Raw genomic sequence first — 13349 nt, 5'->3', positions numbered from 1 at the left:
TCCCTCTCAGTCACACACCTGACTGAATGGTTCATTATGCAGCTAATTATGCGGGCCTTTGTCTTCTCAGGTGTAAATCCCAATGATATATTTATGATAGTTGATGCCTACTCGCATATGACTTTTACAAATAAAAAAAGTGTCTTAGAAAATTTAAGTCAATCTATTGTTTTCTGTGAGTCAAGTCACCTTTATTTATATAGTGCTTTAAAGAGCCACACAGATGGGAAATCAAAAATTACCTGCATTACAGTGTATGATGTAGCTGTCCATCAGTGTAAACAATGTGCAAAGTAATTAAACCAAAAAGTACACGATTTATAAAGTTATTGGCTTCTAAAGTAAGGAGTCGACTCTGAATCGCTGAAACGAGTCGTTATAGATTTCAAATCTTTTGCCCATCTCTATGTACGTCACTAGGGACACTTTGCATAATAATCTCCGCCTACCGTCATGGGAGAAACGGAACTCTGACCTGCCCCACCCCCCACACAGACGCTCTGGTTGGTGTGACAGCATCATGTCGAGAAGACAGTGTGTTTTTAATTGTAAAGCCAAGTTTGCTTTATTTTCACTGCCAAAGAATGAAGATCAGAAGAACCAATGGCATTTCACTGATGACTGCTTTCCTAATCTCGGTGAGTTTTAAGACGTTTGGCCATAAAAGAGAGTTCATTACCAACTTTATTTAGACCAACAAGCATCTCCGAATCACAACGCAAAGTATGATTATGAAGTTATGTGTTTGTTTTCTCCCAAGCGTCTTATCAGTATGTCGCGCTAGCACTAACAGTTATATGTTAAAACCCTCTGGAGTCGATTAACGCGGATACGCGTTATGAGTCATTTTCCCCTGATAACCCACGAAAAAGTCGGCGCTGATCTTCATTTACAAACACGTCATTAAAATGAAGTGTAACTCAACTAAGAGACAAGAGAGATATATCTATAGAAAGCTTGACATGTCTGCTTTAAAACTAAACAAGTGCTGCCGAAAACAGATATTCTGTGATAAAGTAATCCATATGAAAACAACGTGATGTCCAATCTTTCACGTCTCACTTCATTATATCTAATGTGACCACGCCCCCGCGCTGAACGCGCTATTCAGATTCAAACTGAAGCGCGCGGCTTGAATATGCCCACACAGAAGAAAAAGCAGCGAGACAGTTCAAGTTTTTTATTTTACTGTTTGCTTCACGATGAGAGGAATAAGACATAATTCACCCCAAAAAGATGCTAACGCATTGTTTACCGTGAAGTTGTGTGCAGAACAACCAATCAAACCTGACTATGTTAGTTGACCAATCAGAACACAGTATGCTACCGTAAGGTGGGGTTTAAGGAAACTGAATCTTTTGAACAGCTTTGCGCGAACCGTTTGGGGATCTCTGAGAATTGAGGTAATTTTAAAATGATATTTTGCCAAAATGACAATGTTTTTTAACCTTGGATGGATTTAAACCTGTTGTACAGGACTTATAAACAGTGATAGGAAGCTTAGAATTTTCATCTTACTGGCTCTTTAAACAAAATACATTGCGTCAAAGCAACTGAACAACATTCATTAGGAAAACAGTGTGTCAATAATGCAAAATGATAAAGGCAGTTCATCATTGAATTCAGTGATGTCATCTCTGTTCAGTAAAATAGTGTCTGTGCATTTATTTGCAATCAAGTCAACGATATCGCTGTAGATGAAGTTACCCCAACTAAGCAAGCGGCAAGAGGCAACAGCGGCAAGGATCCGAAACTCCATCGGTGACAAAATGGAGAAAAAAACCTCGGGAGAAACCAGGCTCAGTTGGGGGGCCAGTTCTCCTCTGACCAGACGAAACCAGAAGTTAGTGTGAGTGCAGGGTTTCCCATACATTCATTAATTTGTGGCGACCCACCACAATATCAAAGTTGACCGCCACGGATTGATTCAGATTTTTAAACAATTTAATATGGGTACAATTGTATTTTATTGTAGAGCTGTGCGCTGCTTGCTCCCTCCCTCTCACAAACTGACAACGGAGGCACGCGCGACTAACCCCTCCTCTTCGAAAACACTCTGAATCAAAACATGAGCATGCGTTAGTTAGAGGATGGACTGTTGCCGGTGCTTAATGCTTATTCCCCCAGCAAAGATTCCAGAATCAATTCGGAGTTTAATGGTTAGTAATGAACACTGTTGCTCAACATAACTCTGAGAAGTTAGTCTATGTTAAGCGTTGTCGCGTTTCCATTACAGATTCGCGCGAAACTTTTGTGTTTTTTTTTCTTCGTAATATCGATAAACAACTATTGCGAAATGATGGCGTTTCCATTAACCGATGTTATGCGACTAAAACGTCATTTTTTTCATCTCGCGATCAGTCATTCCAAAAATCATGTCAACAGACGTTGGTAGGTTTATATATATCACAGCCACCAGACTAGACATTATATTATTATCATCTCCAGGTTCAGGTTGGTGTGTGTTGGTTTTTGTCCACCTCAATCTCCAGGTTTGTGTGTGTGGTAACTGTAGACTGTGTGTGAGGCCACAGTCTCGCGGTGGAGGTTACCACAAAAGCCCAAAAGACGGAAAACTTCGGCTTTGTACACCGAACCAGGAACAGTGTCAATTATTTCACCCTCCATTACTAGAAGCGATATTATTGAAAACATTAGTGGCGGCCCTAATGCTAGTACTTCCTGTTACTCTAACCATCGTTCAGAGATAAAGATTGCCATCTAGCAATCAGGGTGTAAACTCTATTTTTTTAAATATCGATATTTCGTTTTTGAGAACTGATACAGTCTTGCCAACGTGAAACAATTTTCTTACACCCCTAATAAATAACATATCAAATGTTAAAAGTGAGAAATTTAATGTCAAATAAGAGGACACATATTGGCTCATTTTGGATTTCATGAGAGCTACACATTCCATAAAAGTTGGGACAGGTAACAATAAGAAGCCAGAATAGTTAAATGTACATAAGGAACAGCTGGAGGACCGATTTGTAACTTATTAGGTAAATTGGCAAAATTATTGGGTATAAAAAGAGCCTCTCAGAGTGGCAGTGTCTCTCAGAAGTCAAGATGGGCAGAGGATCACCAATTCCCCCAATGCTGCGACAAAAAAATAGTGGAACAATATCAGAAAGGAGTTTCTCAGAGAAAAATTGCAAAAATATTTGAAGCTATCATCATCTACAGTGCATAATATCATTCAAAGAGTCAGAGAATCTGGAACAATCTCTGTGCGTAAGGTTCAAGGCTGGAAAACCATACTGGATGCCCGTGATCTTTGGGCCCTTAGACAGCACTTTGTGACATATAGGAATGCTAATGTAATGGAAAACACAAGATGGGCTCAGGAATACTTCCAGAAATTGTCGGTGAACACAATCCACAGTGCCATTTGCTGTTGCCAGCTAAAGCTCTATAGGTCAAAAAAGAAGCCATATCTAAACGCAGGCGTTTTCTCTGGGCCAAGGTTCATTTAAAATGGACTGTGGCAAAGTGGAAAACTGTTCTATGGTCAGACGAATCAAAATTTGAAGTTCTTTTTGGAAAACTGGGATGCCATGTCATCCAGAGTAAAGAGGACAAGGACAACCCAAGTTGTTATCAGCGCTCAGTTCAGAACCCTGCATTTCTGATGGTATGGGGTTGCATGAGTGCATGTGGCATGGGCACCATCAATGCTGAAAGGTATATCCAAGTTCTAATACAACACATGCTCCTATCCAGACGTTGTCTCTTTCAGGGAAGACCTTGCATTTTCCAATATGACAATGCCAGACCACATAATGCATCAATTACAACATCATGGCTTCATAGGAGGAGGATCCAGGTACTCAAATGGCCAGCCTGCAGTCCAGATCTTTCACCCATATAAAACATTTGGCACATCATAAAGAGGAAGATGTGACCGAGAAGACCTAAGACAATTGAGCAACTAGAAGCCTGTATTAGACAAGAATGGGACAACATTCCTATTCCTAAACTTGAGCAACTTTTTTCCTCTGTCCCCACACGTTTGCAGACTGTTATAAAAGAGTAGATGCCACACAGTGGTAAACATGGTCTTGTCCCAACTGTTTTGAAATGTGTTGATGCCACAAAATTTCTTATTTTTTCCCTTAAAATAATACACTTTCTCAGTTTAAACATTTGATCTGTCATCTATGTTGTATTCTGAATAAAATATTGAAATTTGAAACTTTCACATCATTGCATTCTGTTTTTATTCACAATTTGTACAGTGTCCCAACTTTTTTGGAATCGGGTTTGTATGTTGAGACCGTCATCAACCTGTTGTCCTGGTCCTGGACCCTGACTGGAAGCCTGCTGGTTGGTGGAATGACTGGCTGCAGCCGATTGTTGGAAAAGGTTGGCTGGATACAGACCCCATGGCATTCCATAGTACTGAGGAGGGACTACAGTTGGACCTATGGAAAAACACGAGCTTTAAACTGAGGACTCCATATTAAAGATCTTAGGATTGTCTATAACATACTTGATATTTATAAAGCGTGTACATGTGTATACCTGCAAGTGTTGCAGCTGCTGCTAATCCTGCAGTGGTGTAAGGGTCTGCTCCAGGGGGGGCAGCATTGATGATGTAAGGGTTTGGCACAAATGCAGGTGCAAGGCCTACTGGAACAACAAGCCATATTCATTTAAAAGATGGCCTGCACAATGAAATTAAACCATTAAACACTCAATTGCTGAACTTTTAGTGTGTCTTCTTTTACCTTTTTAAAACAAAACAAAATGTTATGGATGAAAACAAGATATAGGAGACAGTGTGTCTCTGGATGAAAATACAAGTCTGAATGTAATAATGTTACCAAGATGTTGCTGTTGGGCTGTAGCAAGGGCGTACTGTTGCTGCTGTGCTGCGGTCAACTGATGAACTGTAAGATGACTGGTTCTCTGGAACAACTAAAAAAAACAAACAAACAAACAATAAAATACATACTGCATCTTTTTACTAAAAAAAAAAAAAAGTAACCGACCGATTTATTGCATTGCTGATTTTATCAGCTGATATGAGCCTGTTGCAGATATATCTGAATCGGCTTATGTGCCACATATGTGCCACATATATGCCACCGATATGCTTTTTTTAATCAAGCGTGCTTGATAACATCAGTCAGCTCGCCTCAGCTACTACAATTTTCCTCACTGTAGATTTACAATAAAAAAAATAGGATATCAAATAACACTGCCTCCTTTCGTCTTCCGTGTGTCATGCCATTACATTATTTCTGCATCACTGCACATGCACAGTCCATTAAGTTTTGTGGTTCAATCCGATTGAGTGTTTACATGCACGCTCAATCGTATCAGAAGAGGAATGAACCACCCCCATCCATCCTATCTAAATTTCAGTCGGATGGAGCTCAATCGGATTGATTAAGGTGTTTAGATTAGATTAGATTCAACTTTATTGTCACTGCACATGTAAGGTACAATGCAACGAAATGCAGTTAGCATCTAACCAGAAGTGCAATAAGCAGTAAGTACAGAATATACAATGTCTACAATATGTTACAAATGTACAATAACTATACAGATAAGTATCATGGACATAATTTACAGATTTTAAATACTATTAGCATGATATACAGATAGATGTACTATGAACATACTATACAGATGGATTATGTAAAAGTGTATGTACACTATAGGCTCCTATTTCTGCGGTAGGCAAATTAGTGTGGGTCCCGTGTGGGTGGGAGACAGTCCTTGAGGTGTGTGCTAGGACCAGTCGCTCAAAGCACTTCATAATGATGGGTGTGAGTGCTATGGGGCGATAGTCATTCAGGCACATTGGGGAGAAGTGTTTCAGTACTGGCACAATGGATGTGGATTTAAAACATGGCACAGTTGCTTGGGTGAGGGACAGGTTAAACATGTCTGTGAAGACACTTGCAAGCTGCTCTGCCCTTACGAAAAATAACCATGGTTTTGTTATAGTAAAACTGTAGTAACCCATGGTTTTTTGGCGTATTGACTGCCATTTGTAAAACCACAGATTTACTACAAATACCATGGTTAAACTATGGTTAATATAGCAAAACCATGGTAAATTTGTGGTTACCATGGTTTAACTACAGTAACCATGGTTTTTTGGTTTTATTTGTAGTAAAACCATGGTTAATTTTCGTAAGGGTGCACACATCCAGGAATGCCGTCCGGCCCAGCAGCCTTGTGTGCGTTTATCCGTCTCAGTGCAGTGTTGACATTTGTAGAGGTGAGTTTGAAAGGATGGTGGTCTGCTGAGGGTGTGATTTTGGTGGCCATCTCCTTTCTGTCGCTGTTGAAGCAAGCATAAAAGTCATTTAGCTCGTTAAGGACAGAGACGAGGCAATCTGAGAAGCAAACATACTCCAGTCCGTGTATTGAAATCCGTCTTGAAGTAAAGAGTCTGCTCCAGTTGGCTACACTTTGATGGTCCTCACTGGTGGCTTCACATGGTTGATGAGGGATGAATACTTAGCGGTGAGAAACAAAGAAAGGTGATCAGACTGTCCGAGGTTGCGGAGGGGTGGTGATGTAAGCGCCATCAATGTGTGTGTAAACATGATCCAAAGCTTTATCTCCTCTGGTAAGCTTTGGCTTAGCTCTGAGACCTCCGCGCTTCCGGTTTTGTTAACGATCTCGACGCCGCCTGCGAAAACTTCCGCCTAGCTGGGTAGAGTGCATAGCCCTGGGTGTTCTGGCGATCTCAGGGATGAGTCGATGATTGGTGATAAAACTGTTGGAAACGAGTAGCGCTTGTTGTTCACCGTTTCTCCGATCAAAAATGCTGACAAATGGATGTATGTTTACGCGGCACGATACGCAACACAATGCATAAATATACAATATAAGTCATTATAATATGTAATTATGTCCCCACTGGATGCAATAAATGCTTTATTTGTAATGAGTTTTATTGCTTTTGTCTCTTCGCGCTGGGACATGGCATCACAGTGTGTTAAAGGGCATAACATTTCCGTCACATGCTTGAACTATTCGGCCAATCACAACGAACTGGTATAACAGGCTAATCAGAGCACACCTCGCTTTTCAGAATGATTAGCTTTGTAAAAATTTACACTTTTCAGAAAGGGAGGCCATAGAGGAGCAAAAATAATGTATAGTATGTGGAAAATATTTTTTGAACCTCAAACCACAAAAACATTTCATAAAATACCAAACATTTTCACCAAACACACACAATGTTATTTTTAGCAACATCATTCACTACCCTTGACTGAATAAGTTTTGCAACTTTAATAATACATTTATTTGTAATTAATACACTAAAGACTATGTAGTGATTTTTTTGACATTTGATTATTCAATTTCTGTATTATTTCTATTTTGAATGCTTCTGTTAAAGCTGCAGTCCATAACTTTTTTTGGTTAAAAATTATCTGAAATAAATTTTTGAGCAATTACATAATCAGCCATATCCAGTGTTCAAAACTATCATCTAATTTAGCTCGATTCTCAACGGTTACCTTATAATCATGTTTTCTAATTTGAGTTGTACTGGTAAAGATTTGCGGAGAATTCCAGCATGCTGCTGCTTCATTATGTCATGTCTGTAAACGAAGAAGTTTTCCTGGCTAGTAGGCTATATCTTCAGATGGCAGACCATTATTGCCTTTTTTCAGAGCAGCTGGTATTTTTTACTTATTTAGATGGCAGATTGTTACCCTCTACATTGCGAGTAAATCATTCGCATAAGCAAAATCTTCACTCTGGTTCATTGATGTATACTATTAGCGACTGGCTAATAAATTCTCAGCCTGCATCCCAATGTGCATACTATCCATCCTAAATTCTGTGATATTAGTAATTTTCAAAAGTATTTAGGGGAGATAGGGTGGATATCCAACAAACATGAGACGCCTATCTGACGTGCAGATCAAGTCTAAATTGCGTCGGTCAGTCTGGACCATATCTGGACGTCTACTCGACGTGCAAATCCGGTTCATATCTGGATGTCGAACTACGATGTCCCTTGGATGTAGATATGATGTTCAAAATTTTACCGTCGGGCTAAGGATTTTCTTGGACGTCTGTACAATGTGCAGAACAGTTCAGGAAATCAACATATTTTTTTTTAAATATATATATATATATATATACACACACACACACACACACACACACACAAACACAACAAAACAATCCTTTGATTTCTGATTTAAATATCACATGTAGCCTTTACTCTTCTGAAACAAATCCTGGATGCTCACGTGAGCCTGTGAAATTAGGCACTTTAAACTTGAAAATAATTTTTAAAATCAGGCTTTGAAATGAGTCACTAAAGACTAAAAATCAGTCTGGCAGTATTTTCTGATCATATGTACACCACAGAGGTCAAAATGAGCATTGTGAAGCTCTATTTATATTTATAATAATCTTTTATATTTAATTTGTGTTTCAGGGCAGTTCATAAAGACAGAGAGAGGTCGTGAAGACCAGTTCCTCCTAGCACACCAGAATCTCTGTTGTATGTGGATTAGTGTTGCACTGTGCACAGACACTTCAAAAGTATCGCGATTCTCGAAAATTAAAAACGTCACTATTCCTAAATTTATTAGTATCGATACTTCAAAGAATGACTGCATTCCAGATTTGTAAGAGACGTATTTCATGTTGGTGTGTGCACCGCACGCTTCCAGTGCCTCCCTATGAACGTCTGTGTTTCTTCTCACGCAAGCAGCAAAAAAGCACTACAGCGAGATGGCTGCATTAGTGGCTTTACTAAACTGATTTGGCTTTACTAAAATGTGTGCATAATCGCATTAAATAGTTTAAATAATTGTTCAGATGAACAAAGCACAAGGTTTTCTTGCATAATTAACATTTTAATTGTATGTTCAGACAGTTCATATATAATATTCACATTAATCTGGGATTAAACGTGGAGTTATGTTCTGTATGCTAAATATGACAACGAGTGTATCTGCACAGCTCCTATAACTGCGCTTTGTATCTGCTGATTGCTGATCGAGATTTACATGCTTGGCTCACTGACCCTGTATACTCATTAATTTTGTTCATAAACGAGATGTATCAGTTCAGTTCTTCAAACTCATTCACGAATGAGAAGATCTCTCGATCTTGTTCAGTGAAGGGCGTATAGGTTCACTACATTTAACAAAGCACATGCTCCATCACATCTTGAGTAACTCTTTGATAGGATGAAAGAGTTCATACAGATGTTCACGAGCTGCACATGCGCTGCAAAAAGCGCCGTGCTCGTGCTGCTGTGGAGGGAGGAACTTCAGTGAACAAGAAATATGAGTCAGTGGATTACCTGAACGAGAATGATTCGTTATCTTCAGTGATAAGTACGATTAGTATCTTCCGTGATGTCCCCGATGCGTGGGTCGGGGTGGGTAAAGAAATGTTACTTTATTTGCGGGCTGGGGCGGGCCAAATAATTTCATAAAAGCGGGACCCACGGGATGGAAAAAAACCCGACCCGCGCAAGTGAGCCCTACTTGTGCATGTGCAAGCACAAGTGATACTGTGGCCACCGGTCCATGACTGGTAGAAAAAGATTACGCTCATTGAAGCTCACTGGCTGAGTTTTCTCCTCTGAAAGGAAAGGTTGCACAACTGACAGAATAAGTTACAATAGAGATATTGCTGCTAAATTTTATTTGCTCTTTTTTTTTTTTACTTGAACCCCATTGCTTAAATGGATATTATTTATCTTTTGAAATTTAATCTTCTGAGTTTAGAAACATTGTTTAATATAATCGCTGTTCATATTTTAATTCAAAGTTCAGAAACAAGATACATTTATTTTATCATTAAGATTACTCTTCTGTTTCTTATGATAACTGAGATAATGCTGCTAAAATCTATTCTTTCTTTACCTTGAATGTCATTGCTCTAAGTTATTTTTTTATATTTTGATATTTCATATTTTGTTCAAATGTTTAATATATCTGCTGTTCATATGTTCATTTATTAGTGTGTTATATGATTCGAATGTTGTCCTGGTTTTAAAATAAAGCACAGCAATGATATTTGAGAGTGTATTTTCCCTTTTCAGGAAAAGTATCGCAATCGCAATTCTAGCCTAGGTATCAGTACAGAAACAATCATTTTGGTATAGTGACAACACTAATGTGGATGCCTGTCCATGTGCACAGGACATTTCCAACATTTTGGTGCCAGGGACCCCTTGAAGAGAATTTTTCAAGAACACCCTCAGAATTTTTAAGTCTTTATATTATTGTGGGTAGAAGTATAATGAACATAATATGATTGATTGATTTATTTTTCAAAATGGTCCCCATTTTTTAAATAATACATTTGTATAATAATAAAGCATAATATAGGGCTAAGTTGCACCAGGTCAGGAAAAACACACAAGTTGCATTTGTGTATAAAGCACGTTTTACTATTAATTTCAGAAATAATTTAAATACTGATAAATAAAACAAACGTTAAGAAACTTCAAAACTATAAACACTGTACATATTTTATTTTCGCTCACTTCAAATCATTTAAATGTAATGCTATTCAAAACAGAAAAATAAAAAAAAATATTCAAGCCTATGTATAAAAAAAACTATTTATAGTACCATTAGTTACAAGCAGTATTTTGTTATACTGCTTACATTTTGCTTAGGCTTTTTGACATTTCATGCATTATATAAGATACTTTGGAATAGTTCAGCAAATCTCAGAAGATTAAAAAAATATGAGTTGTAGTCTGGAAAATATGGTACCAATTATTTGGTTCTATGGTACAAATGGCTTTGGTTCTGAACCCCAGATTGAAAACCCATGCATTGTAGCATATTGTGTTTTTTTTTATTATTATTATTAGTGTGCATGCAGGTGATATTCAGGCACATGAACACTTGACTATAGCATGAATATAGAATAACATCTTTAAGAATTTTATGCTAATTGCAGTTGAAATAAAAATGAAAAAGCTAAGCTCCAACAGGTGAACAATGTATGGACCAAACTAAACTCAATTGTTTGTTGTTAATCGTTATCCACTGTATAATGAGTGAAATTTAGGGCTGTCAACTTTAGTCGTTTAGTCGACTAATCGGTCAATGCCGTCTTGGTCGACTGACATTCTCATTGGTCGACCAGTTGCATATTTTTTTTTTTTTTCACCAATAAAGAAATTTTCATTAATTTACTCCTTGATGTTTATTCCTTTATTGACAGTTATATATTACAGTATTCTAAACATAATTAGCCTATGTTTTATCCCAAACTTTAAATGCTTTCATTTAGGCTATTTTATAACAGCGCCACATTTTACCGCACCACGTGAACACTCGGGAACCGCATCTGTGGCTGGCTGCACTGCTGCTTCGCGCTCAGTAAGGAATATAGGTAGATTTGCTGTATTAAATCAGTTAGAACGCTACTTGTTTGGCTTTAGTCGACAAAATATCCAATAAATCTTTAAGAACATGTTTAAAATCGGCGAGCCAAGATATACTGTGCCAGCACGGGAGACTGTCATGCGTGAGCTACATTCGCGGTTTGATGGACTTAAAGTAAATGTAAACCAGTTAACGTTTCTCCAATCCTCGGAGGCTGTAGGCCTCACATCATGATTGAGGTCTTCGGTTAGAATGGAGGCATACATGATAGTTACGGCCCGTTTTATCGATGCGGACTGGAAAATGAATAGCGTTGTGTTAGAAACAAAGAAGATGGATGAAGCGCACACGGGGAAAATATCGCTGCGCGTCTCAATCAAGTCGCGAACGCTTACCACATTCCACCAGAGAAGCGGGTGTCACTGGTAACGGAACCATGTCAACATGGTTCTCTCGGTGGAATTACTGAAGGGATCTGGTCAGTGGTCAGACATGGAGTTGGTTATGTGTGCAGGCCACACCCTGCAGTTGTGCGTAAATGCTGCCTTATATTTTTTGTAGCGTGTGGAGTGGTCAGGTGCACGGTCTCAATAGAGCATCACAGTCCCGCCCACAGCTGGTGCCGAAAGTAAAATTTCAATGCAATTTCTGCATTGACATTTGGGGTATAAGCCATAAAAACTTAACCATACATGGTAGACTTAAAACCAGCTACGGCTGTACTAAGCGATAGTATATGCTCATATAAACGTAAAAGGATCATGGGGCACTAACCTCGTTTTGATATAAATGCCTTTTATTCGCGATGTCTTGGCTAAGTACTTCATTACCCACAATCCTGAACAATCCCACCATCCCACAGTGTTGCATCTGATTGGTGGAGCCATAGACAGTAGGTGGAGCTCGTGTAACCGTCTGGTTAAACCCTGCGAAGGTCCGTGAAGACTGAAGATCATTAATAAAAAAATAAAATAAAAACCTGTGTTGCGTTTTTGCATGGTAGACTTATCAGTGCAATCATGATCTCCTTGGCTGCCATGAGAGTTTTGCAGGGAGGTTGGTAACTTAGCTAGGCTACTGTAGCCTTCATATGGTATGAGTCATATCAAGCATTTTATAATGCCACTGTCAAAACAAAATTTAGCCTCGGCATACCTTTTTGTGCATTTACTGAACATTTGTGTAATGGCAACGACATGTGTTGACGACTGAGCGGTGATTGCAGTCAGGTACAAAGCACTGCACCATGTTGCTGATGTTATTGTTAACCACTTTTACACACTCCCACAATATATAAAATACACAATGATAAATATAAAAATCAATACACAATACCTATATAAAACACTATTTATTTACACGATTGTAAATTCACTACATTCACTATATAAAATAAAATTCACTGGAAGAAAAAGTTTGTGCGAGCGGCCGTGGGCGGGACTGTGATGCTCTATAGACCTAGGACAGAGCTCCTCACTTTGCAGTAAAAAACAAAATCACTTAATTTTCAAAGAATTGTTTTATTATTATAGTTTTATGTACTAATGATGTTTTTTCGTTGTTGTTTTAAAATTGCTCATAATTGTTTAATAAATGTTCAATAAAAATGCAAAACATCGCTTTTTTTTTTTTTTGGTCGACTGGTCGTTGCGCAGGACAGGACTTTGGTCAACTAAGCATTTCTTTGGTTGACTACAGACCTAGTGAAATTTATTTTATTTTCATAGTTTTTGTGTGAACACACTGTTTCTTTAAGTTTATTTACAAGTTCAAAAATAAATTGCATTGAAATAAACATTAGATTTAGTTGAATGCAGCCTAAGAATGTTTTTGTCTAGAAACAGTATAAATGACATCTAAATGAGACCTTATAAGATGTTGAAAATACGTCCAGAAATGACCACATCTGAACTCAATTTTAACCTTCTAGAGAGGTCCTGTAGATGTCGATATTGGACGTCCATATGACATCAAAAAAAGACATCATAAAAACTT

At 38.3% G+C, this 13349-nt stretch overlaps 1 protein-coding gene across 10 annotated transcripts in view; it reads right to left on the bottom strand.

The window, feature by feature from the left end:
• pum2 (pumilio RNA-binding family member 2) overlaps positions 1-13349 on the bottom strand; it is a 128795-nt gene that overhangs the window by 51355 nt on the left and 64091 nt on the right. For 7 of the 10 annotated variants that reach the window (XM_026291543.1, XM_026291534.1, XM_026291538.1 and 4 more), the window contains 3 exons: positions 4830-4923; positions 4528-4635; positions 4291-4427 (listed from right to left, as the gene is read on the bottom strand). In XM_026291543.1, coding sequence (XP_026147328.1) covers positions 4291-4427; positions 4528-4635; positions 4830-4923 — 339 coding nt within the window. The remainder of the gene's footprint in view (positions 1-4290; positions 4428-4527; positions 4636-4829; positions 4924-13349) is intronic. The other 3 variants (XM_026291535.1, XM_026291540.1, XM_026291544.1) reach the window with 1 other exon arrangement.

The sequence above is a fragment of the Carassius auratus genome, chromosome 20 (genome assembly GCF_003368295.1).
Source record: "Carassius auratus strain Wakin chromosome 20, ASM336829v1, whole genome shotgun sequence".
NCBI lineage: Eukaryota > Metazoa > Chordata > Actinopteri > Cypriniformes > Cyprinidae > Carassius > Carassius auratus.
This window is presented reverse-complemented; position numbering and strand designations above follow the sequence as displayed.